At 45.9% G+C, this 27,776-nt stretch overlaps 1 protein-coding gene across 2 annotated transcripts; it reads left to right on the top strand.

Moving 5' to 3' along the window:
* LOC147606845 (uncharacterized) lies at positions 1-27,776 on the top strand. Of its 2 annotated transcripts, none has more exons than XM_086791182.1 (4): positions 1-156; positions 26,849-26,966; positions 27,140-27,231; positions 27,388-27,776. In XM_086791182.1, the coding sequence occupies exons 1-4, from the start codon at positions 141-143 to the stop codon at positions 27,450-27,452; spliced, it is 291 nt and encodes a 96-aa protein (XP_086647308.1). In that variant the 5' UTR covers positions 1-140; the 3' UTR covers positions 27,453-27,776. The 2 variants fall into 2 exon arrangements, with proteins under 2 accessions (XP_086647308.1, XP_086647309.1); XM_086791183.1 differs by having other exon boundaries at positions 27,374-27,776.

The raw sequence follows: 27,776 nt of genomic DNA, 5'->3' as shown, positions 1-27,776 counted from the left end.
TAGTTGTATAAATGACTTACCTGTACGACTCATAACCAACACTTTCAGCCTCACTTTCATCCCTCCCTCCAATCGCTTCCATCCCTGTCGGTGGCCTGCGTGCAGAGAGATCTCTTCATCAGTGCTTGACACGCTTCGAGATGGTATGCGAGAAATGTGAGTGTCACTCATCCCACCTTGGAGTTATTAGGTTTTTTACATAACAGACCGATTTCTGTTGAGATATCAGATGTCTACATGCGATTAAAAGAACTGTGTAGCTTGACGCGTTTTAGATCATTGTCGGGTTTTTTTTTTGTTTTTTAGCGAGCATTAAAAAAAAAACATCTGAATCATGAAGGTCTCTGTATCTGCCCCTTTGTTTTCTGAAGATGTCAGTAAAGGACATGTTCTTTTCTCTTCAGGGAGTACCCCAGCGGGTGCCAAAAGGTGCCCGCATGCATAGTTGGTCTGCCGCCCATCTCAGAAGCGCAGTGCCATACCCTTGTGATGTGTTCCATTAGGGCCTGTTCACGCAGGTCATGAGATTTGGCTATCGTTGCCTGCCAAAGTTCAACTAAAGGTTGAATTTGTGGCGAATTTTTGACTCCTACCAGGAGGAAAAAAAACAGCAGGGAAATAATGCAATTGGTGGAGCAAATGATCGGAGATGAGCACATCCTTTTTGCAACTCATTGATGCATGGAGCTAACACTAGCTCACCACTCAAGCTAATAAAAATGATGACGTAGATAACCGGGGACTAATCCATAATGGTGACATTCCCCTAGCTTCTAAAGAGTTGTCTTCAACTGAAAATCCTCCAAAAACACTTTAAGGAGCTTTGGATGGTCCTTGAAGTAATCCTGATCTAACCATTTTGCATTCTATGCAAGTACATGACTAACAACTTGGAAAGAGTCGCCCAAAGCATTTGCATCAATAGCATGCTCTCTACCTGTATGCATAAAAGTAACCTTCTTTGTCTTGTAACTCTTTCGAGGGTCAAGACGAGCATGCTAAAGGTCGGTTGAAGAGGACTTGGATTGAAGCATAATGAAGTGCTTTGCCGAAAATATGTATGCACAAGTCTTAGGACTCAAGCACACATGTTCTGCTCTTGATCACTTTTGAAACTATGAGAGCATACATGTTCTATTCTTGATCACTTTTGAAACTATGAGAGAATGAGATAATTATGTAGGGGACCGAAGGCGCCTAATATAAGATCACCTTGATACTGGCTGGTTTTTAGATCATGCTGTTGACCTGTTTTATATGTTCATGATTGCTGAAATTAGGATTTAATGCCATCGCTTTTCACACGTGAGTTGGGCTAGACATTGAGCTGGAACGGCCGACCCCTCCCTCAAATAGTGTATATTAATCCTCGGAGAATCAAGTATATAGTGTCATGGGCATTTCCGACGAGATTTCCATACCAATGCATATGAATACAATATTGCAAACAATGTGGTTGTCGGTGTAGATTTGTAACTCACACTGTACTCTCAAGTGTCCATGTTCCTTACCGTCTGCTCTCTATTGTTCCACGAACACATGGGAGCAACAATTTGCAAAAGAGCACGTAGGACACGAGAAACACTACACAGGGTATGTGAACATGGAGTCCTGCTCCTCCCTCTTACTCCTTGCTTTCATATTTAAGCATCAAAGCCTACCAATTGCAAGTAGAGTTGATGACAGTGGAATTCTTCGCGATAAAAGCGTTTGGAGTGTTGAAATCTTCAATCTGTTGCGATCCTTCGCGACAAAAATCTTTAAGAGGATGAAGGGAACCCTAGGAAAGCTTTCCCAACTTGGGAATGGAAGGTTGAAATTAGGGTTTTTAGCAAAAAGATAAAAAATTGCACTAAATATAAGAGCTGTTTTGTTGAATGTTAGTCATTGGGAGTGTGTGGGAGAGTGAATACCGCGTGGAAACACTCTTGGAAGGTTGGAAAATACATTAGCAAGCTTGGATATGGAGTTGGAATTGGGAAGGAGAGTGCAAAAAATACAACCAAAGAGACTCATGAAGGGGGGCGTCTACTTCTAGAGAGAAGAGAGACGGTGAGATGTCCACCCTAGGTATCAGGTAGAGAGGACAAGTGACTTATGGTGTAAGCTGGGATGGACACATGGTTGGTTGCTCCCTTTGTACAAAGGGGATAAGGTCTAGGTGGTGGGCATTGAGTTTTGGTCACCTCAGGACATCAGTGTTAGTGAACACAGGGTTGGTTATAATTTATAAGTGAGTTTTGGTTGCCCAAAACTTAATGAAGTGTGTACACACTCACTTATAAATTAATATGCTAATTTCTATTGGATGGTGATACTAGTTCAGATGTAATTGAGACTAGGTTTTTGACCAATACTTAACCAGCTGTCACATGCCACATAACCATGTCAGCGGATAGTTTCACACGCACGGTTCATGGGTGGACATCTCCTTACCCGGAACTACACATTGGTCAAGCAAGCATTAAAACAGCATGCAAATTCAATTGCAAGTAAGCACATAAAGATGCTATGCAATTCAACATTGGTATGGACAATCCCTATTCATGAGACTATGCTAGCATAGACGTGCTCTAGGCAAGTGCACGAGGTACCAAACCTAATGGAACACCAATCCTCTAGGCATTTCCGGGCATGTACTCACAGGCACAAGTCCCAGCAGAAAGCCAAGTCCACAGTATCACATGAGTGGCATCAATCCCCGGCATATGCGACTGCCATGGATGCCAGTCCAATGTACATACATAATGAGAAAGCACGGGTGGACCAATTAGGTGGCCAAATGGTGACATCCCACTTTGCTTCTAAAGAGTTGTCTGCAATTGAAAAGCATCCAAATATGTCTGAAGCAATTGCGGGTAATCTCTAAAGAACTCTTCATCTGTCTATTTAGCATCAATGGGAAGATAGTTCTTGAACTTCACAAGGTAACACCTAACAACTTTGCTTGCACAGCAAGCTTGCGTTCCTTGTGATACACAATATGTTTTGGTTGCAAAATCTCCTCAAGCTCATTCACTTTTGGTGGATCCTCAATGAGTGGTTCACTGGGCTTCGGCCCTATATACTTGCGAAGGAGACTCATGTGAAAAGCATTGTGTATATGCCAATGCATAGTTGTTAGGTACGAAACGAAGGTACGAAAAAACTGTACCGGTACATTGAAAAAATTATACCAGTACAGGACTTTTAAATTTTGAAAAATAAGTTCGATTGAGGAACAACACTTGAAAAATAGATATTTGTACACATTTAGAGATGCAAAGTGTAGAGAAGTTGTCATAAACTAGATTCTAGAAACAAGTTAAAACTTTAGTACAAAGAGACATGAATGGTGAACATATACATGCGGCATGCCGTAAATCAGAGCTGTGGCCGGCGGTTGTTGGAATATATCATCTCCAGAGGGTCTACATCACCTTTTTTCCATGCTTGTACTGGTCATTTTATGAGACCATGCATTGGCATGTTTAGTAGATATTATTTGAGAATTTTCTACCATTTTTTAGGCATTTTATAGAATTTTATGCTACTAGACAACTATTGGCCTGCTACAGGTGGCCGACCAGCTCTCTGGAGGGGTATGTAAGGGTTCTCATCCTTCCCCTCAGTTTTCATCTCATTCTTGCATATTTGCTGGAGGTCATTGGTTCTTGCAATAGTCTCTTATGCTTGTAAGTATCTACGAGCTTGCCTCGTGCTCATTTTCAGCAATAATCAATTGTTTCCAGAGCCAAACATTGATCTACAGGTAAGAAACTGCTGTGTTTTTCTGATTGGAGTAGAGGCTTCATTATTGTGCTGCGTTTTTTGCATCTGTACTACTGAACTGTTGCGTTTTTGCTGTTGGAGACTGAAGCTCTCTTCTAGGTGTTGCGGACAGGGTTCTTGGTTGCTGAGAGATTTGCTTTCTCTATTCTCTTTTCCCACCCTCCCTTCCTCTCTCCTTTCTCTCCTCTTGCTCTGCACAACTTCAGAGGAGGCTATTTGCTATTTATTTCTGTGATCCTCTCCCCCCTTTTAAGGCGGAAAGGGGACCTCCAACAACAACAACAACAAAAAAAAAAACAAAGGCAAAGGCAATGGTAAACAAGATTCAAAGGATCAATCTGTTGCGATTCTTCACCACAAAAGCCTTCAAGAGGATGAAGGGAACCCTAGAAAAACTTCCCCAACTTGGGAAAGGAAGGCTAAAAGTAGGGTTTTCAGCAAAAAGACCAAAAATTACAGTAGATATAAGAGCTGTTTTGCTGAATTTTAGTCATTGGGAGTGTGTGGGAGAGTGAACACCACTTGGAAACACTCTTGGAAGCTTGGAAAATACACTAGCAAGCTTGGATATGAAGTTGGAAAGGAGAAAGTGCAGAAAATACAGCCAAAGAGGCTCATGAAGGGGGGACGCCTACTTCTAGAGAGAGGGAAGAGAGATGGTGAGATGTCCAACCTAGGTATTAGGTAGAGAGGACAAGTGACTTGTGCCGCAAGCTGGGATGGACACATGGCTGGTTGCTCCCTTTGTACAATGGGTATAAGGTCTGGGCAGTGGGCATTGAGTTTTGTCTCCCTCAGGACATCAGTGTGTGCGAACACAAGGCTGGTCATAATTTATGAGTGAGTTTTGGTTGTCCAAAACTTAATGAAGTGTGTACACACTCACTTACAAATTAATGCTAATTCCTAAGGCTAAGTTTTTGACCAATACTTACCACTTGTCACATGCCACATAACCATGTCAGCAGACAGTTTCACATGCAGCGGGCGTCCCCTTACCCGGAACTACACATTGGTCAAGCAAGCATGAAAACAACATGCAAATTCAATTGCAAGCAAGCACATAAAGATGCTATGCAATGCAGCAATTGTATGGACGATCCCCGTTCATGAGACTATACCAAAATAGACTTGTTCCAAGCAAATACACGAGGTACCAGACCCGATGGAACACAAATCCTCTAGGCATTTCCAGGCTTGTACACACAGGCACAAGTCCCAACGGAAAGCCAAGTCCACAGTATCACATGAGTGGCATCAATCCCCGGCATATGCAACTGCAATTGACGCCAATCCAATGTACATACATAATGAGAAAGCATGGGTGGACTTGGGTGGCCAAATGGTGACACACATGCTATTGGTCGATAGGCCTTATACTAGCCGACTAGGTTGTTGCCCCCCTTGTGGCACTTAGTGTCCCTTGGTTGACCTCCTTTGTTGGTCCATGGGCTGCCCATGTGCAAGGCACTTAGGCTGGCCATAAGGCAAGCCTATGCCTTATGCCTTGCATGCATGTTATATGTTCCAATGCTAGGATGACCTACATGCTCTGTTCTCGAAGTGGGTTAACTGATAGGTACTCACACCTAAGGCTTGGAAAGCATAGTCACAAGGGATGGGGGACGGTGACGGGGGACGGTGACGGGGACGGGACGGGGGACGGCCATAAGTAGGGAACGGGGATGGGGGAGGGAACGGCACTCAAAAAATACTTTTTTTTTAATTTTTCTACTCTACAAGTACATCAAAATGAGCACAAATTTACACTAAAATGGTAAGCTTGTGAGTCATATTAATAATTAAGTAGATACAAAATGAGTCATGACTCAAGAGTCAAGAGTCAGGACTAAGCCTTAAGGAGGCAGAATACATGGACGGACTCAAATGAGTCAATGACAAAAAAGTGCTGAAGACTAGAGGCTAGAGGTTAGAGCTAAGTAGTAAGGTCCATGAATCATGATCCATGAATGATCATCCACGTGAAGTGCTCGCCTCATGGTCATGGGGTAGCTTGTGCCAAAGAAGCATCAAGCTCATCCTCAGTCTTATCCTCACTGGCATGCTGCTCCTGCACCTCATCCTCTTGTTGCTCTTCTTGTTGACTCACCTCCCACTCGGTGAAGGAATCTGCCTTCTTGGTCACGCTCTTGCAAAGCATTCGCAAGTTCGCGCTGACGAAGACAAGGTCATTGGCACGCTCTACCCCGAGTTGGTTCCTCTTCCTAGAGGCAATGTGGCTGTAGGTACTCCAAAGTTGCTCCAAGCAAGAGGAGCTGACGGCTTGGCTAAGTATGCGGATGGCAAGCTGCTGCAGCTCCGGTCCATCTGAACCAAAGTCCTCCCACCATAGAGCAGCACCAACTTTGGAGCGGTCAACCTGTGCATCATGACAGCCAATGAAATGACCTGTACATCGAAAGTTGATCCCTGATCTTGCGCCTAACCAAGGCCTAGAGCCTAGAGGCTTGGAAGTTGGAAGACTCAAGACTCAAGAGGCTTGAGGGAGAGAGAGAGAGAGAGAGTCTAGATAGTAGGGCGGCGGCGGCCCGCGGGCCTTGTGTGAGAGGCTTGGAACTTGGAAGTTGGAAGCTAGAAGAAGCTTGAAAGCTTGAGAGTTGTGTGTGCTTGTAGCCTTGTAGAGGCTTGTTCTTATATAGATAGGCAAGAGAGAGAGGCAAGCCTCAAGGGCAAGAGAGAAATGAAATGATATATTAACGTCTTCAGAAGGCCAAAATGACCTATGAGACCAAAAAGGTTACAACAATTGGTGGATCTGATACAATGTCTGTGTAAGAAAAGCTAAAAACAACTAAACAACTAACTGAAACTGAAACAACTATGAGGAAAAGTACGGTACTAGGAGCTCCTAATGGATAACATCTGGGAGGAAAACTCCAGCAACAAAGGTAAGCATCATACACATCACTATCCAAAGATGTCTCTCATCGGTCGATGGCGGTATCCTCAATGTCCTCCATGGTGAGTACTCTGACTGGACGTCTCCCATGCCGTGCTAGTATGGTCCTGATCCTCTGTTGTAGTCTCCGCCGATGTCGAGATGGGCCTCTCATCTTGGGGCACCTGGACCGCCCCAGCTCTATAGCCCGATCAATCAGTGTACCTCTGGTGCGGCTATACTCTGGGGCTATCTGCAATGCCTGCTGGCCTGACTGCTCAATCTCTGGTCGAAAGAAGTCTGTAATCTGCCTCTGTAGGTGTCTCTCTCTCTCTGATCCCCTCCCTCTCAAGAGACCCTCTCTATGTCTACGAAGCTCCAGCAAGTATAATCCGAGGCATCTCTGATCTTGGTATCTCATGACTCTAGAAAGTGGTTCGAAACCCTCTCTAAACAGGCAGTGAAAACGGCCTTGCATCTCATAAATACTGGACAGTGACATATGTAATGTAACTCTGTCTCTGGCTCCATCTGGCATAGCTGACAAATCCTGGCCTCAGCTGGTACTCCTCTGAATCTGCCAGTCTGGTGTGAGGATGTGCGCATTTGACCAATAGCACACCATACCCCATGAGAAAGATGAGTATCCATGTAGCTGGGTCTAATCACAAACCCATCCTCCGTGAGCTGGAGAAGATGATCTCTATAGAAAGCCATCTTCGTACCAAGCTCGTGTGTCGGCTGTATCCATGTCCTCCTAGTGTCCAGCTGAATCAAGTCATGCCTGATAAGTCTGGTAATCTCTGCCCGTGTGAGAGAGAGGGAGGGTGCATCCAGGGAGTACTGAAATGGAGGTAGCCTGTCCATACTAAAGCCATGCAGCTGGAACCAAGCTGTCATCTGTGCATACCAACATGATCCGTCTCCCTGTGATGCCAACTGTCGTGAAGACTCCAGGGCTAAGCGAGCATATCTGTCTCTAGGGAGAGCCCAAGTGCTATGTATAAAGGAGACTGATCGAGTGAGTGCCTCTACTACCAATGGGGGGGCAGCCATCTCTGCACGGATAATATCATGTGGTTCGGAGGCCTTGGCCCTAATCATCCGGGAAATCATAGAAACCAAGGGCCTCTCCATATGTCTCCATCCATCAGTGCTACCAGCTCGGCTGTGGTGATCCACTGAGGGTCCCGATATCTCCACTACATACAGCATGGCTGAAGTGACCAAAGTATCAAAGAGCCAGAGCTTTGTTCGAGGTTCCTGAAACTGAACCTGCGAACACATCCTCTCTAGTCTCCCCAATGCTGCATAAGCTCTGGTCAATCTGGAGAGAGAGAGAGGGCCAAGCCTCAAAGGCTCAAGGGCCAAGGCCCAAGCAAGCGGCGGCTGGAAACGCGACTGCAACGGCTATAAACGGCGGGCGCAACGGCTGAAAAACACGCAAACGGCTCCCTGCCGTCCCCTCACAAAACCGTCCCCCACCGGCGTCCCCGTTCCTGACCGTCCCCGTCGCCGTCCCCTGTGAGAAACGCCTCTTAGGGGACGTCCGTCCGTCCCCTGCCGTTCCCGTGGCCTGTCCGTCCCGTTTTGGTGTCCCTCCGTTCCAAGCAGTCGTCCCTTCCGTCCCCTGTGACTATGTTGGAAAGACCTACGTAGCTACTACATGACTTGTCCCTGGACTAGGGCCCACAATGGGGTCACGGCATATGACAAATGCTCCCTAAAAAGGTACTAATGATGTACAAGTATAGAACTGATGATCAGCCAGTGTTGTATCACATAGCCCCAGTGCATGGGTGGATTTGATAGTGCACATCGATTGAAGCATTGAAAACCAGCCCCCCTTGTGGCACTTAGTGTCCCTTGGTTGACCTCCTTTGCTGGTCCATGGGCTGCCCATGTGCAAGGCACTTAGGCTGGCCATAAGGCAAGCCTATGCCTTATGCCTTGCATGCATGTTATATGTTCCAATGCTAGGATGACCTACATGCTTTGTTCTCGAAGTGGGTTAACTGATAGGCACTGACACCTAAGGCTTGGAAAGACCTACGTAGCTACTACATGATTTGTCCCTGGACTAGGGCCCACAGTGGGGTCACGGCATATGACATGCTCCCTAAAAAGGTACTAATGATGTACAAGTATATAACTGATGATCAGCCAGTGTTGTATCACATAGCCCCAGTGCATGGGTGGATTTGATAGTGCACATCGATTGAAGCATTGAAAACCAGCCCCCCTTGTGGCACTTAGTGTCCCTTGGTTGACCTCCTTTGCTGGTCCATGGGCTGCCCATGTGCAAGGCACTTAGGCTGGCCATAAGGCAAGCCTATGCCTTATGCCTTGCATGCATGTTATATGTTCCAATGCTATGATGACCTACATGCTTTGTTCTCGAAGTGGGTTAATTGATAGGCACTGACACCTAAGGCTTGGAAAGACCTACGTAGCTACTACATGACTTGTCCCTGGACTAGGGCCCACAGTGGGGTCACGGCATATGACAAATGCTCCCTAAAAAGGTACTAATGATGTACAAGTATAGAACTGATGATCAGCCAGTGTATCACATAGCCCCTCAGTGCATGGGTGGATTTGATAGTGCACATCGATTGAAGCATTGAAAACCAAAATATCATCAAGATAAATAATCACATCTAGAATTGGTCGGAATAGGTCATTCATGCGATTCATAAAAGTTGCTAGGGCATTGGTAAACCGTTGAGGTGACAACAAAAGCCGCCGAGGTGGGACGCTATCACTTGTCCAAGGGTACTTGCCAACGACAGCCTTCGATCCTTGAGGAGCTGCAGGAAGCGAACTGTGACCGAGCAAGGGGTCTGACCTAAGAGAGAGAAGCCGTGGTGCCAATATGTGTTGAGAAAACTTACGCCTCGCAAACAAGAATCGTTTGGCGCAAGAACACTATCGGCAAGGGCATTTGTATTGAACTCTAGCTTGGTTTACCCTTTGCCCAGGAACAGGACGTCGTTTATCCGGCCTTGGTCACGTACAAAGGTTGCTTGCAAGAGGTCACGAAACTGCCCTCGCGAGACGTCTACCAACAAGCTTGTAGATAAGCGTACAGGCCTTCAGTGAGATTGAGGAGGTGAGTGTAATAGAACCGGCTAGGTGTGAATGTTCCTCAGCACCGTCTTGTGAACAAGAAGCTCGTCAACACTTAAATATGAACCAACAACAGAGTAACAAATAGCTGAAAGTACACAACACTGCACTGGATAACATTGGAAAGATAGAGATTGCACAGTACACCACCATTGGGGCCGGGAACAGGCTGACCCCCCCACCCCCCCCTGTGGTTCGGCCCCTCCCCTTCCCAAAACAAAAAATGCAGTTGTATGCACAAGGTACAGTTGGGTACATCAGCGGTTAGAGTAAAGCAGCAGGTACAATACGCAAGGTACAGTCAGGTACAGTAGAGCACAGTACTGTATGGGCAGCAAGGTGTAGTCGGGTATTGCTGGCTGGGTACAGCAGGTCGGTTACGGCAACATGTACAGTTGAGTACTGCTGGTCGGCTACAGTAGGTATGGTAGCTTCTTATTGAGTTTCTGTGTAAGTCGACTTGTCACTTGCATAAGGCGATAGAGATAGATGCACTTCTTGGATATGTGAGGAGGAAGGAGAGAGGGGTGAGAGTTAGCAAGGTTAGTGGGGGTCCTATGCCCTTGTGACACGTGCCCCCCCCCTTCCCTTAATGAAGTTGGGAACCTCTACAAGATGCTCCCTTATTAAATTGGGCCACATGAGGGCTTAAAAGGGCCAAAGGGGGTGTCCAAAGCTTGGGCTAGCCATTTAGTGGTCGGTTTCCAACTTTGATGAATGTGAACTGCAAAGGTTTAAACAGATACTTACTACCTGTTCACAAACCATGATAGAATATAGGGCATTCACATGGTTCACGGTGTTGGGTAGGAGGGCAGCTAGCCTGTACACACACACACACACACACACACACACACACACAACCTCAAGCACAAAGAAACGTGAGTGCTGGAAAAGCTGTACCCAATAATAATGAAAGTACATAAAGTAGCCTATGGCACACAGGCAGCTCCTCCTCCTTCTCCTCGACAGGTTGCTGCGCCCTGGTGTCCACCTCTAGTAGATGCACACAGACACCTCGGATATTTGTCTTCCATTTGCGAGCTACAAGTAAGTGAATTCAGATTTAAGTAGGAACTTTGTTGTAAATCTGATTAAGGATTCTCTCTACCGCTAACACCCGTTCGGTGCCGGGTAGTCCAAGCTTTTGGAGAACCACGATCCAAAGGTGCCGAGATCGGGTGAGCCAGGCGTTAGTACGGGAGCGCCTGTTTCTGCGTGGTCCTGGAACACCAGTGGGGCGCTCTCCGCGGATTCCAGTGAAGGCACAGGACCGTAGAGACTGGACCACTCAAGTGGTCGCTCTCCTTCGAACATCTACTTCGAGCCTCTTGTTTGGTACTGTATTCATTTGTACATGGACATCATCTGGTTCATTGAACCCATGGAGCATTGTATTTGTTAAATACTCCCAATAATATATCATATATTGAGGGGGGGGTCGGTCCATTCCGGCCTCAGTGCTGGTGTCCATCTATTGCATTTCAATTTGCAGTTGTTATTAAGTTGTCCATTTCAAATTGTGATATTAAGTTGTGCTATTACGCGTGTGGGTGTCCAACGGAGTCTATTCCCACTTGACGGGATCGATTTCATTGGTATCAGAGCACAGTTATTTTCCCTCTTCTTAGTGGGGAAACGAACCTGTGTATTGGACACCCCGCTTCTAGCACACTTAACACAATGGACAGCCAAGGCAACCCTTTGGAAGTGCCTAATTCAAGGGGCCCATCAAGTGCCTCGCGTGGTTCTGATGCTTTACAAGGAAGGCACAAGCCCCTTGAGAGGGTAAATGATAGTGATTCAAAGGGACAACTGTCTTGAGGAAAGACAGTCATGCAAGAAGAAGAGCCTGATGCAATGAGGGCTGAATTGGAGCATATGAGAAAGCTTTTGCAGGCACAAGAGCAAGAGCTGAAATTTTTGCATGAAGATCCCCATGTTCAAAGTGCCATTGAAGCAAGGAAAGCCGATGCAATGGTAGATGTGACTTTTGAGTCCATGGCACGGGAAGTGGGCAAGAAGCCAAGGGAGTTGGCGCTTTCTTACCTCCTCCGCAAAGGTGATATCAAAGAGGGGGAAGATGGAGAGCTGAAATTCAGAAATCCACCTCGCTTGAAGCATCGAGATCCCGCATCTCAAAGGTTGAGGTTATTTATGCAAAAGGAAGAGGTGAGAGTCACCTCTCGTCATGCATCTTCTCCACAAGGCACAAAGCCTGACAGGTATGTGTATGCTAGTGCACATGGAGGACATGATGGTCACATGCATTCAAGACATGTATCCCATGGTAGGGGTGACAGGTCTGCCACTAGAAGAGCTTTGCCTTCTGAGTTGTCTCATGGAGAGACATTGCCTTATGCAGGAAAGTCACATGCATCCGATTCTCAAGTTCGTGGAACACATGCCATCGTGTTTCATGAAACTTCCATGATGGCCCATGGAGCCCATGCAGATAGGGCTGCCCCGTTGAATAAAGGGAAAAGAAAAAGAGAGGACCATGAGTCTCATGCCAGAAAGCTCAAGGAATTTAAAGCAGGTAACAAGTCCGTTAAGTTTGATGTTTTTCATGGAGAACATGATGCTTCCAAAGTGTTAGCATTTGTGGCACAGTTTGACATTGCTTTTAGCGATGAGGACTTCACTGAGAAGTCTAAAGTACGCCATGCTAGCATGTTTTTGAAGGGGACCGCTGCTCATTGGTGGATCACTGAAAAGATCACCAAAGACCTCATTTGCACCTGGAAGGAGTTTAAGGACAGATTCTATGCTCAGTTTTTGCCACCAAATGCGGAGCAAACTCTCACCCAAAAGTGGGATAGACTTGAGCAAAGGGATAATGAAAGTGTGCAACAGTATGTCAATAAGTTTTGGAAAGTGTTGCTGGAGGTAACTCCTTTTATGCAAATCACTGAGGATGAAAGAAAGAGGAAGTTTCGCTCCGGATTGCAACCAGCCTATTGTTCGGGCATTGAATTACACCCGAAACATACTTTGCAACAGCTTACAGCCTCTGCTCTTGCTACGGAGCAATTGGTGCTCAAAATTAAGCAAGATCAAGGCGGTTCAAAGGGGAAAGACAAGGCTGTCCCAAATCTGCAAAAAGGTGGACAACCACCTAAAAAGAACTTCCGGGAGATCCACAAGGGAGGTAAAGCTGAAAATACCTTATCTAAAGATCAGGGCCCAAAGAAGAACAAATTTGGCTTGACCCCGGAGCAAAGAGAGCAATATGCCAAGGAGGGAAAATGTTTTTCTTGTGGCAGCAAAGAGCACATGTTTCGACAATGCCCTGACCGCAAACCTAAGCACGAGGACAAGCAGACCAAGGCTAATGTACTTACAGTTTTCGATGTGCAGGGAAACACAAATCATGATGCAAAAGAGCGGATGGTATGCAAGGCTTGGGGTCAAATCAAGGATCAGCCCGCCTTATTCATGTTTGATGACTGTGCAACCGATAACTTCATCTCTATACAAACGGCAGCTGTTTTGGGTATTGAGGTTGAGAACATGTGACCTCAGATTGAAGCCGAAGCTGCTTTTGTTGGTAAAGAGGTGCAGGTTACCCCATTGATAGGGAAGTTGCGCATACATATCCAGGGCTACCTTGATAATGAACATTTCTTATTTGCACCACTAAATGGATGTGATGCATTGTTGGGCAAGCCATGGCATCATAGGCTTGAGCCCCGCAAAGAGTACAAGACCAACACGATTTCTTTTATGCATAAAGGCCGCATGCATTTTATTGATGTTGGCAAAGAAGGGGATTCCATCCCACTTGTATCTCACATCCAAATTAATAAAGCAATGAAAAAGAGTCTTTCTGCGTACTTGGTTTTTGTTCGTGATAGCATTGTACCAAGTCTGTGGATGCTATGACTTATGATAGGCTGAATTTTCTTCATGCATTCAACGACTGTTTTGTTGATACATTGCAAGGTGAATTACCTCCCCAAAGGCCCGAAGATCATCACATAGATCTTGTGCCAGGTAGTTCTCCACCTAACAAACCCGCATACCGTGTGAGTGCCGCACAACAAGAAGAGATCATGAAGCAGGTAAATGAGCTTTTAGAGAAAGGTTTGGTTCAGCCTAGTTCCTCACCTTATTGCTCTCCTGTACTTCTTGTTCAAAAGAAAGATGGCTCATTCCGCATGTGTGTGGACTATAGAGCCTTAAACAAGCTTACCATCAAGAACAGATTCCCAATTCTGCGTGTTGATGACATTTTGGATAAGCTTGATGGTTCGGCTTGTTTCAACCGACTTGATTTGAAGAGTGGTTATCACCAAATACGAGTGGTGCCACAAGATGTCCATAAAACTGCATTTAGGACAGCCTTTGGACTATATGAATTTTTGGTAATGCCTTTTGGTCTCACCAATGCTCGTGCCACATTTAATCGTATGATGGATAGGATATTCCGACCCTATCGCAAATTCACAGGAGTATTCTTTGCATGATGTTGAGCTTCATATGGATATCTATGAGAAAGAGCTCTTGGCTGTAATTCATGCCTTAAAGATATGGAAACATTTTCTTCTTGGGGTTGAATTTGTAGTCAAGACAGATCATCAAAGCTTGAGGTATTTTCTATCTCAAACAAAGCTTTCGGAGAAGCAGATGAGAATGGCAAACTTTCTTTCCATGTTTCATTTTCAGATTGTGCATACTCCGGGAAAGAAAAATGTGGTGGCAGATGCATTATCCAGGAGGCCTTATGTAGCTGCAGTCTCAGTGGCCTGTCATGGGGACTTATCTGCTATGTGAGATTTGTATCATTTGGATGCTGATTTTTGCCATATATGGACTGATTTGATGATTGGTCATTCACATGCCTCTTATGTTATCAACGACGGTTATCTTATGAAGGATACTTGCCTATGTGTGGTGAAGGATTTGCGTCCAAAGCTTATGGAGGAATGTCACGCTCCACCTTATGCTGGTCATAGAGGTATCATGCCCACTACACGCATGATTGAGAGAGATTTCTTTTGGCCAAGCATGCGTAAAGACATTGAGGCTTATGTACGTGCATGTATTACTTGCCAAAAGGTGAAATTTGACAGGCAAAAACCTCCAGGTTTGCTTCAGCCATTGCCTATTCCCTCGTAACCTTGGGAAAGTATTACTATGGATTTTATTATGGACTAGCCTTGATCCCAGCATGGGAATGATGCTATTTGGACCATTGTGGACAGGTTTAGCAAGCAAGCTCATTTCTTGCCCGTCAAGAAAACCATTAAAGTTGATCATATGGTAAAGCTTTTTCTTGCTAATATTTTCAAGCATCATGGTATGCCTAAATCCATTGTTGGGGATAGAGATCCCAGGACTACGAGCCTCTTTTGGAGGGCTTTATTTGATAACATGGGTACTAAACTTGAGTTTTCATCAGCTTATCATCCCCAAACGGATGGCCAAAGTGAAGCTGCAAACTTAGTCGTGTTGGATTTGTTGAAGTGTTATGTAGCAGATCAAAAGACTGCATGGGAGAAGTATCTTCCACTTGTTGAGTTTGCCTACAACAATACGATCCATGCTTCCACAAGAAAGGCTCCGTTTGATATTATTTATGGCAGAGTGGTATTGCCACCCATCCTTCGTACCAAGGATGAGATTTTTGCAGCTGATGAATATGTTCGTGACTTGGAAGTAGCCTTTGCTCAGGTGCGGGCAGCCATTGCAAGGTCACAAGATAAGCATAAAATGGTTGCTGACAAGCAGAGAAGGGATATGCAAGTAAAAGAAGGTGATTGGGTTTTGCTGAAATTTGAGAAGGCTAGGCTTCGGAAGAGGCTAGGACGAGAAGGGTCATATCCCAAGCTTTCTCCTCGCTATTATGGACCCTTCAAGGTGATTCAAAAGATCAATGAAGTGTCTTACAGGCTTGCTTTACCTAGTCACTGGAAGATTCACAATGCATTTCATGTGAGTCTTTTTCGGAAATATGTGGGGCCAGATCCTGACGAGCCTGTCACAGAAGACATAGTAGCAACGGAACGGGAACGGGAACGGAACGAAAGCACCAACAGGGGAACGGGAACGAGAAAAATGGGGAACGGGAACGAGGGGGAACGGAAACAGGGAACAACCTAGATAATTCCTAGAAATGACGATAAATCTTAACATACAATGCTCATTTATATAACCAAATCAGAGACACACTAAAGTCTAGTGCACCATAATTTGCATGGCTAGATACTAACACTGAATAGATCTCACAAGTCAAAATAAATTAGCCCACATCATACATGACATAAGTGACAAAAAGCACAAAATGTGGCCCACATGGCACAGCCTAGATAAAAGAAACAATCCAAGTCCAAAGTCCAAGCCTCAAGGTGACATGCAAATAGTAAGGAGATATCATGCATGGCTACTGCCAGTGATGCCATCAAGGAGACTATCATCTATGTCATCCAAGAAAGCCATATCATCAAGACCAACATCTGCAGCATCCAAATCTTCAATCCCATCCTGACGAGGATCTGCAAGTCCATGTGTCTCCTCATCATCCGAGGACTCCTCATCAAGCAATATAAACTTCTGTGGTTTGGGAGATGCCATATCACCAAGCAAGCGCAAATTAGCACTTACAAAAATCAAGTCATTGACTTGTTTTGTCCCAAATTTGTTCCTCTTCTTGGATGCAACATGGCCGAACACACTCCATAGCTGCTCAATCGGAGAGGAGCTTGCACCTTGAGACAAGATCCTTACTGCCAATGATTGAAGCTGTGGTGTACGAGCCCCATAATCCTCCCACCATAAAGTAGCCCCTATCTTAAACCTATCTCTCTGTGCATCGGCCGATCCAAACCTTCCCAACTTGCTGCGATAAAATCCAAGTTGGTCTTTCACCAACCTTCGTTTATTTGCATCACGAACCTGCCTAGAAAGCACTGTCTCCCAACCATCCATCACCTCATCATCGGCCTCTTGTCCACATCCTTGGAACTCGGGATCCAAGACATACGCTGCAGCATGCATAGGAGAATGATAACCATTCCATCGTGCTTCACATAATTCTCGAACCTCTGCATATTTCTCATCAGACAAGCCCATTTCCCCTATTTTCTCGATCATTCGGTCAGCCCCCTCATAAACCTTGCCAATGCATGGCTCCCGTCCATCTGCAATCCGCATCAAGCGCATGATCGGCTTCATCATAGCATTGATAGTATTGACTTCATCCCAAAATGTGAAGTCTTGTATGGTTCTTGCAACCTCTATGCCGGCTCTTGAGCGAGAAAGTGCCCATCCCATCCACTCATTGCATACAACCAACTGCTTCAAAGGCAATTGCACTTTGGATAACCTCTTCATCATGAGAAAGTTATAACCAAAGCGTGCCTCTGAGTACTTCAAGAGATCCTTTTTGGCCGATCTCTTGTGGAATTCATTCAAAATAAACTGATGGTTTTGAATGAAGCTTATTATCTCCTTGCCTTTTTGAATGTGTGGATCAACCCATGGCAAGCTGCCAACATCCTTCAATAAGTTGCTCAAACAATGAGCAAAGCATGGACTGAATGTGATATGCGGATACCTGTCTTCAAGCTTAAGACCAGCTGCTCTATTTGTTGCCTCACCATCAGCTAAGAACTGAATAACATTCTCTGGTCCAACTTTCTCAATACCTTCGGCCCACTCTTCCACAAGCTGATCTGCAGTTTTTCCAGTCCCAGAAGCATCATGTGAGGAAATGAATTGCATTCTTCCTCGAGAATAAGCAACCATGCCATGAATGGACCTTTTTCGAGTGTCACTCCAACCATCTGCAATAAGTGACACACCATTCTTTGCCCAACTTTCATGCACAGACTCTAAAGCACATTCAATTGCAGCTTTCTCCTTTTGCAACAAGGTGGTGCGTATGGTCTCATATGAAGGAGGCTTGTATGTTGGGCCATACCGTGCAATCTCGTGGACCATTTCAATGAAATATGGAGACCTGGCAACATTGAATGCTACATGATCATGATAAAAGAACCTTGCAACAGCTGCATCTACCCTCTCTTTCTTGCGGGGATCCCAAGCTGCTCCCAAGGTTTGCTGCTTGCCGGAACTTGCACCCATAGACTGCGAATCTTGGGAAAATGCAAAGCTCCCAAGTCCTCCATACTGTTGTCCATCTCCCAAGTGTACATCTTCCCCTTGTCTACTGAAGTAAGATGCATCAATTGCCGGTTTCTTTCGTGCACATGCTTTCTCCTCTTCACTTGGGTACTTTGCCAAAAGCTCTCTACGCATTTCAGGTGTTGTCCCTGGGCATTTGTTCACTTGTGCTTTTTCATTGTTCACATGGCATAGATGTGCTCTCACACGGTTTGCTCCTCCTGACTTCTCTTTGTTACATTGCTTGCATTTCCATCGTGTTGCACCTCCCTTAGATGAATACCTTTCTAGCCTTTCAACCTCGTCCCACCAAGTAGCATTCGAAGCCGATCGCTTTGAACCCGAGTAAGCCATGATGTCTGCAAATTCGGGCAAAAAGTTGAATAGGCTTTCAAAGTTAACCATTACAGAGAAATGAGTCCTTTTTTTTTCTTCTGTTTAATGGGGAGAGACTGTGCATTGTGCAGTGTGCAGTCCAGATTGTGATTCACCATAGGTAATTTTTAAAACACCAAAAGTTCAAAGTTCAAACAAAAAAAGAGAGAGAGAAGAAAGAGAAAAGCTTCTTGCTGCCTTGTCTTTTAGATGAATGTAGTCACTGTGTGTACAGTGTACAGTGTACACTGGAAGTCTGCACAGTGCAAGGGCTGGGGGCCTGGCTGCCAGTGGTGGTTGGGGCGACTGTACTATGTAGTACAGAATGTCAGAACAGCTGCTCTACGGACAGGACAGTACGGGCAGTGGACTCGTGGAGTCGTGGACAGCAACGGCGACTACACTGGTACAGGCGTGAACTCCGAAAAGCGACGGGCGGCGAAAGGCGTACGGGACTGGTGCGAATTTCCGAAAAGCGCCTGGCGCAAGGCTTACGGGCTTCAAATTTTTTTTTAAAAATCCACGTCATCAGCACGTTCCCACGTGGGGGAACGGCAAGCTAGCGTTCCCTCGCCCGTTCCATCTCCCGTTCGACCACCGTTCCCTGCCGTTCCACCTTTTTTCGACCACCTCAACGTTCCACCATTCGTTTCCAGCGTTCCACTAGTCCACGCGATGGGGGAACGCGTTCCACCGTTCCCAATGGGGGGAAACGGGGTTCCCCTGCTACTATGACAGAAGATCCGCCGGAGATTGATGAGCTTGAGGAGATCCTCCAGCCAGAACCGATAAGTAGGGAAAGCTACCTGCAGGAAAGCTTTCCAGGAGATACCTTGTGAAGTTCAAAAATTATTTGCCTATTGATGCAAAGTGGGTAAATGAGGATTATTTTGTTGACTACCCACAGTTGTTGCAGGCATATCTTGAGGCTTTTCAGTTGAGGACAACTCTTTAGAAGCCCGGGGGGATGTCACCAATTGGCTGACCATTTGGTCCATCTCCAGTTTTGTGTCTCGTTCACTTGAGGCCAGGCCGGTGTCTCATGTGAAGAGGCCAGTATTTTTGCTTAACATGGACGGGAGCCAGACTGGTGCCACCCGTGTGTTAGCAGGATGGTGTCGTATGGACGGGAGTCAGACTGGTGCCACCCGTGTATGACCTGGACTATGTTCTATCCATGGGATTGTCACGCCATGGAAGAGCCAGTATTTGTGCCGTGTCTTACCTATGGGACTGTCACTCCATAGGGAGGCTCGTGCCTGGAACTGTGTTTTACCTATGGGACTGTCACTCCATAGGAAGACCAGGGTTTATGTTTTACGTCGTGCCATTTTTGTGCCCGACAGATATTTCTTGTTCCATGAACGGGAGATATGTCCATGATACTATTTGCACATGCACTCATGTTTTGCATGTTTGAAATTGTTTTTGCATGACTTGTATTCTTGTGTTTGCTTGCTTGACGTGTCACTTACTGAGCGGGGACGCCTGCCAGTGAGTTGTGAAGTTTGCTCTGTCTTCTGACGAGTTTTGTTGCGTGTGAACAGGTGGTAAGTGTATTGCACTTGTTGGTTTAATAGTTTTATTTCTAACCTTTAATGTTATAAGGTTGTAAGTTCACATTCATTTAAAAGTGGGCACCCACTTGTGGGCCAAGGTGGGGAGGGAAACCCCACACTTAACCCCTTAAGTGTGTGGGGGTGGGTGCATGGCCACCTACCCACACCACACCATGAAGCTGGCCGCCTCCATGCAAACGTGGGGAGCCGGCCAGCTGTGATCGTTTAACTCCCCTCCAACATCTACAAAAAAAGCGACCACCCTTTTGCTCACACACACATGATCGTGCGCCTCCATCTCCTCAGGCTGCTCCTCCACGCCTCTTCCTCTACAGCCGGCAGCCAGGCGGTTTCAACATCACAGCAGACGGCTGTAGCTTCTGTACGTGGCTGCGTTTATTTTCCAGCTCTGCACTCTCCTCTACAGGCTGCGTGGGGCTGCCCTCTACACTGCAGGTGGTGCAGGCTGCAGCCAGACGGCTGCTGTACCTTCAGTTGGCGGCTGCGTTGGTTCTCCAGCAGGCTGCCCTCTCCTCTGCAGGCGGCTGTGCTCCTGCAGCCAGGCGGTTCCACCATCTCCTCAGGCTGCGCCACCTCTCTTTTCCTCTCCAGCAGGCGGCTGCCTACTCTGCATAGCGGCTGCTCCATCTCCTCCAGCAGGCGGCTGTACCTATTTTCCATTGGCGGCTACGCTTCCTCCTCCTCCACGGCAGGCGGCTGTGTCTTGCTCAGCAGTTGGTTGTGCTCCTCTGCAGGCGGTTACACCTTCCCTCCATAGGCGGCTACAGGTGGCTTTGCACCTCCTAGGTGGCTACACGTGGCTTTGCACCTCCTAGGTGGCTACACCTTCTACACAGGCAGCTCCTCCTCCTCCTCCTCGACAGGCTGCTGCGCCCTAGTGTAGATGCACACAGACACCTCGGGTATTTGTCTTCCATTTGCGAGCTACAAGTAAGTGAATTCAGATTTAAGTAAAGAACTTTGTTGTAAATCTGATAAAGGATTCTCTCTACCGCTAACACCCGTTCGGTACTGGGTAGTCCAAGCTTTTGGAGAACCACGGTCCAAAGGTGCCGAGATCGGGAGAGCCAGGCGTTAGTACGGGAGCGCCTGTTTGTGCGTGGTCCTGGAACACTAGTGGGGCGCTCTCCACGGATTCCAGTGAAGGCATAGGACCGTAGAGACTGGACCACTCAAGTGGTCGCTCTCCTTCGAACATCTACTTCGAGCCTCTTGTTTGGTACTGTATTCATTTGTACATGGACATCATCTGGTTCATTGAACCCATGGAGCATTGTATTTGTTAAATACTCCCAATAATATATCATATATTGAGGGGGGGGGTCGGCCCATTCCGGCCTCAGTGCTGGTGTCCATCTATTGCATTTCAATTTGCAGTTGTTATTAAGTTGTCCATTTCAAATTGTGATATTAAGTTGTGCTATTACGCGTGTGGGTGTCCAACGGAGTCTATTCCCACGTGACGGGATCGGTTTCAAATGACAACAAGAGAGTAAAGCATAGCTCTGTAACTGCACCAATGATAAGCATAAGAAGAGGTAGCAGATATACGCATGTGTAAAGGCAACAGGATCCAAAAGTCATGCTTGTGAGACATGCAATGGAAGGTGCAAGATAGAAACTCATCAATGGAGGATCTGATGAGGAGAAATCAGCAATGGTAGGGCTAATAAAAGTAAAATTTTAGCAATGGAGAAAGCTGAAAATCGGGAGAAAAAGTGGGGGACTCAGGGCGGGCATCAGCCAATGAATGCTATGAGAGGATGGGTAAACTCTCAGCAATGCCATGATCAGTGGCATGTATGGCAAGTGTAAAGATGCATAATCCCACAATGAATAATATACATGTGACATGTCAAAACCATGAGGGCAAGCCAACATTGGCTAAGTGTGTAGAAGGCACTCCCAGTAAACATCACATGTGAGAAAGTGACAATGTCAACACTGTAGAAACAATTCCGCTGCAAGGAAAAACAGCATAAAAGGCATCTCCAGTAGACATCACATAAGAGAAAGCGTCTAGCATAGACAAGCATAAGGGTCTTCAAGCATAAGTGACCATGAGGCATCACCAACTGCATGTGGGCAAGTAAAATCCCCCCCTGAAATGTATCTGCTAGACAATGCATACCAAGAAGTACTGACTATAGAGCATAGTCATCAAAAGCAACGGCATCAGAAGACATCTCTGCAGGTGATGAAGATGTAATGGTCAAGGCTGATACATGTGTAGCCAAATTGGCCTAATCTGCACCTGTGGAGGAAGATGCCAGCTTCTTCTTTTTTCACTCTCAATACGATGGTGTGCCATGTTTTCTTGCAATAATTACAATGCTTTTTCTTTTCAGGCTTGTCCTCTGTCTTGGGAGGATCCGATGGGCTAGGTTTAGGTCCAGATCGATTCCCACGAAAGGGAGCAGCCATTCTTGACTCAACAGACATCATGTTGTTCCTGTTGGAACGAGATTGCTCTTCACTGAGCAAGAGAGTCACAAGGTTGTCAAAAGTGACCGCATTAGGTGCATTGCCAGCCAACAACCGTAGAGTGGTGCCAAATGTCTGATAAGAGTCAGGCAAATTACTAAAAATTGTCTGAACAAGATAGCCATGTGTGAAGACCTTATCAATGTTAATGAGCTGCTCTCGTAGGTCTTTCACATGCATAAGGTACTGATCGATAGAGTCACCTTCAAGCATGCGGTCAGTCTCAAGCTTGTCCCGAAGGTAAGCTACACGAGCCTCATTGCGACCTGAATACAATGCTGCTAAGGTATCCCAAGCACCCTTTGCAGTGATGCAGGAACGAATGTGCGGAATGATATGCCTGCGGCACGAGAGAGCAATCAATGCATGGGCCTGAGCATCCCTAGCATCCCAAGTACGCTGCTGCTAGGTAGGAGGAGAACAAGGAGGTGGACCTGCATGAGGGTGAGCGGGAATAACTTCACCTTCCGCTGGAGCAGGTGCTAGAGGACGCTCCTCAGTGCCATCCACATATAGCCATACATTCTTGGCAACCAATACATGACGCATCATATAAGCCCACATAGGGTAGTTATCCCCATTGAGCTTGTCCTCTTGAAATAGCATGTCAAAGAGGTCATTATTATTGTTGGCCATGACAACACAGCAAATATGTCACAAGTCACCACGAGTAGGCAATGCCCAGCAAAACCGTAAGAATGTGGGAGATAAATAGCAAGATAATCAATGGACTGGAAGGGAACTCCTGCACCACAAGAGAGATAAATACATGTGCCAACACTGCAAATGTACTGCGAAATATGAGAGTGCTGGAAAAGATGTACTCAATAATAATGAAAGTACAATGTGAGTACATAAAGTAGCCTAGGGCAAAGTGCCCAACATACATAAGTGTGTTCACACGGGGAAAAAACCTGTGTCTAGTCATAGGGAAAAAATGCCCGTGAGTACGCTGTGTTCATACCTGAACTAGCCGGGAGTGGACATGACCAACACACAGGTGGGCATCCCTTGCCCATGAACTGGACACGTCATAGTAGGGAGTCACATGAAATCAAGTCTCGTAAAACCAGTTTCAAGCAACCGGAGATGTGGGCACATGCATTATGCAATGGATATATCTCCTGTTCATGGAACTTGTAGCAGGTCTTCTTGAGCACGAAGGTGGCTCGGTGGATTCTGATGGAAAGCCTAAACTAGGATCTCTGACAGTGGGTTTCACGCCCTGTCCACACTACGGGTGACACGAGGCGTGGCCTCCCGTAGGTGACATGAATCTTGGCTTCCGTATAGGTGACATGAAGCTCCCTGGCGTCCCATACCTTGGCACGAAACAGGGAAAGTCCACTTGGGTGGCCAAATGGTGACATCTCCCTTCGGCTTTTGAACAGTTGTCCTCAATTGAAAAGCCTCCAAATACGCCTGAAGAAGTTGTGGGTAATCTCTAAAGTAATCTTCATCAACCCAGATAGGCAAGTAGTTCTTGAACTTCACAAGGTATGCCTGGAAAGCTTATCACCAGGTGGCTTTCTCTCCTTGTGAAACACGATTTGCTCAGGCTCACATACTTTCGCAATAGACTAACATGAAAAGCATTGGGAATCCTCTAATGGTGAGGTAATGCAAGCCGCTTTATCACCTAGGAAGGTCCGTAATACCTGGTAGAGAGCTTAGGGCATGCTCCCTCCTCTCTTGGCCTTCTATAGAGTCTTGCTTTCTCAAATTTCAGCTACACCCTATCATTTTCTTTGATGTCCACCTCTCTTCTATGCTTGTTAGCAGCCCTCCCTCTTATACCTATCTTGTGAGCGAGCAATGGCTGTCTGCACTTGTGTAAAGGCAACATCAAGATCTCTGGCATACTCATATGTTGCAAAGATCTCATCACTTTGCCATGTACGGTCTCAAAGGGGACCTTTCTTGTGGAGGTATGCATTGTGGTGTTGTATGCAAAACTCTACCAGCGGTAGATACTTCTCCCAAGCTGTTTTTTGATTTGCAACATAGCATTTGAGTAGATCCAACATAGTTGAATTTGCTACCTCACTTTGCCCATCCATCTAGGGTCTATCCTCCTCAATGGACTTAGGCATACCATGGTGTTTGAACACTTGTGCCACAAATATCTTGACCATATGCTTAGGCTTAATGGTCTTTTTGACTGGCAAGAAGTGTCACGTGTGCCAGGCCTGCACTGGGGTACACAATGACACACTGGCATCATCATCAGTGCAACATTTGTACAGAAGTAGTACCTTTTTAGGAACATTTGTCGTATGTCATGACCCCATTGTGAGCCCCGAGTCCATGGACAGTTAGGCATGAGCTACGTAGGTCAAACTCCGAGCCATAGAGGTCAGTTTGGAGTCAGTCCTCTTAACCCACTTGCCTATGGGCCAGCCAAAGGCCAGCCCATGGCTATTTGCCCCATTTGGCAGCTGGTTGAGGCTGTTTACAGCCGTGAACCACAAGTAGAGCCAGCCGACAGCATGAGGGAACACTCATGTCCATGTCGGCCAGCAAAGGGCAGCCTAAAGGGCTTACAGCAGCAGGTCGTGGACTTCGGGCAGTCAGCCAGCATGGAAAGGGCAGTTTGTTGTGAGGCGCAGCATTAAATGCTGTAGGTGCAGCAATAAATGCTTAATTTTAGCATTATTTGTCCAAAGTAATCCGACAACATGAACTGGACAACCAGCAGCATAATGCCATATAAATACAAGCGCCTAGGAATCAGCCTAAATCATTCATCATCAGTCAAGTCTATCAAGCAGAATTCAGGCATCAAGACAGCAATCAGCATCCTTCCTCTCCAAGCAATCATTGAAGCTCCTCTTCAGCAGTCAGCCAGCAGATGTGTCGTCCTACAGCTATCTTGGACTTGCATGAGTGGCCTAGAAGAGTCTTCTACAGTGCCCTTGGACTGGTGGATTCTCAGCCAACGTATGGTCTTCCTCATCCTTGCGTTGGGTAGTCTTAAATCTTGTTCTAAAGCATTGTACAACAATTCTCGAAAGAATTAATATAAGCAAATACTTGCTTTTTTTTTTGGTGGGGGGGGGGGGGGGGATTGGGACATAATAATGTGTCATATTGTATGCCATTGTGCACATGGGATGCATATTGATCGACTGCCATTGTTCCATAGACCCTTGTGATCTTTTGTAAAACGTTGATAGATTTTTGCGACCCCCTCCCCTATCTTTGCTGCAAGGTGGTTGCATGAAACATAAAGGGAACATCTGTGAGCATCCTGCTGCCAACATTCTATGCTGTATAAGTATGTTCTGAGGTTTTTGTTAAATAAGCATTGCGATAAAATGACAATTTTGTGAAAACCATTATGTGCAGGTAGGTTAGGTCCAAATCATGTCAGGTGCACATCCTGTTGTACTAGGGTGCCACGTGGACATGTTGCTTATTGAATACCTTTAGGATACCTTTTCTGATGGGCCAAGAGCATGTTGTGAGCCCTAGTCCAGGGTCTTGTCACCAAGCACCATCTAGGTCAGTTAGGTTGAGTCATGTCGTGCCGGGGGCACAAGGTCAATGTAATGATTGTACAAGCTCAAGTGGACACTTTAATAATTAGACCCATGGTCAGGTGTCTGGAATGCCAAGTCTTGTGTCAAGTCTGTCCAAGTTTCGGGCAAATGTGACTTGCCATGTGTGAAAACCATAATGTGCTATGGTGACTAGTAATGAGCATTTTAGGGGCCACGGAGCTGTGGACAGCCCACCCGAGTGTGAAGAACGTAAAAAGTGTCAAAGGGCATTTTAGTGGCCCAAGGGCTCGTGAATGTGTGCACATGGGCACACTTTTCATGGCTTTGCACTTTCTTGAACCATCCCTAACCAAGATTAGGACCTATATAAAGGGCTGGTCTGAGGCAACAATTATCATCTTTGTCATAGCCATCCTGTGGAGCGTATATCTCTCAGCCAAGGCAAGGAAAGGGAGTTGTACTTCCAGCCCAAAGCACACTGCATAAGGAGGGCGACCAGGATCAGCCATTGAGCAGGTGACCTCAAGAGGCAAAAACACACATCTAAGGGGGGGCACCTATCAGGAGCAGAAATGCAGCCAGACCAGGCCGAAGTTAAATGCACATAAGGTGGCCTGTAGGAGGGCAAAACGTGCCTCAAAAGGACAACCAGAACAGGTGCTACAAGGCAGCTCTGTGTGCAGCCAAACACATAGAAAGGGTAATCAATCCCCAAAAGGTCCATATCAGGTCCAAGTCAATTCAGTCCTTTTGGACAACAGTAAGGTCATTCCTTGAGACTGTTAATTACGGCCCAGTACTGCGTACTTGTGTATACCCTCATCTCTCATCTCAGTTTTCATCATTGTTTGTGCATCATTCTCTATTGATGAATTCTTCCACATAAGGTGCATGTAATAAATCAGGCCTGAGAACCTTGCTGTAAAAAGATCATTCAAAGCTTTGTGCACAAGGCTGATGAGGTGCTTGTATGCTAGCAGGCCAAAAGCAGCTTTCCAAGGTCATTGTTCCTGACAAATGGAAGGAGGGTGCCACCAACACGACAGAGGGTGGGGGCCGCAAGATCAATGAAAATAAGCTGTTGTCCAAGAAACACAGGTACAAATGATGATGACCTGCTCAAGTGAGACAGACTGTTGGTATGAGCATACATTTTCTTGTGGTTGGGGTGCACGTTAGACAATGTACTGAAACTTTAATGTATGCATGGAGACATTTTCTATGATTTGAGTTCTCTTTTTATTGAGCTTTTACTTTCATTTTGTATACAGGTGGACACCCTATGGAACTACAAAGTGCATCATTTGTAAACAACAGCTCCATCAAGATGCGAAGTATTGTCAATCGTGTGCCTACAAGAAAGGTAAGGTTTCAAGGCTGACATGTGAGAGGTTGGTTGAAAAATGTGTGTACCATCAGTGAACAAGCCAATGGCTAGGGTTGGTAAGTTTTACTTGATTGCTTTTTTTTATATGGTACTGACTCTTGTTATATACTTTGTTGAGCTGCTGATTATTAGGTATTTGCGCCATGTGTGGCAAGCAAGTTCTAGACACGTCTGCATACAAGCAGAGCAATGTATAGTAGCACATGGGCTTTCTCAAGAACATCCCATAGCTCTCTCCAACAAAGACAATGCATGTAAGGCTTGTAAGGGGCCATACCTGCTGTAATACTCCATAACCTTGGGGCATTTTGTGGTTCAATACTTGTTCAAATTTGAAAATCTTCAAATCAAACATCAAGGATGAGATGAACGTTCAGTTATTAATTATTTGTTATTTCTATTATAAGGGGCATGCGATGTAAGAGGTGAGCTATCAAGCTAGATACTTCATTAAATAGAGTATGATTGTCATTCAACAGTTATATCTTATGCTATTTTTAGTAGGCTTCTTTCTTATTACT

Source organism: Cibotium barometz, chromosome 56, assembly GCF_041138505.1.
Source record: "Cibotium barometz isolate CiBa-2024 chromosome 56, ASM4113850v1, whole genome shotgun sequence".
NCBI lineage: Eukaryota > Viridiplantae > Streptophyta > Polypodiopsida > Cyatheales > Cibotiaceae > Cibotium > Cibotium barometz.
This window is presented reverse-complemented; position numbering and strand designations above follow the sequence as displayed.

What these genes read in the sequence shown, in the direction of transcription:
- LOC147606845 (XM_086791182.1), top strand. An exon ending in CTGTTGTCCAAGAAACACAG is followed by an intron (nt 26,967 to 27,139) that starts GTACAAATGATG and finishes TTTTGTATACAG; the next exon opens with GTGGACACCCTATGGAACTA. An exon ending in ATCGTGTGCCTACAAGAAAG is followed by an intron (nt 27,232 to 27,387) that starts GTAAGGTTTCAA and finishes GCTGATTATTAG; the next exon opens with GTATTTGCGCCATGTGTGGC.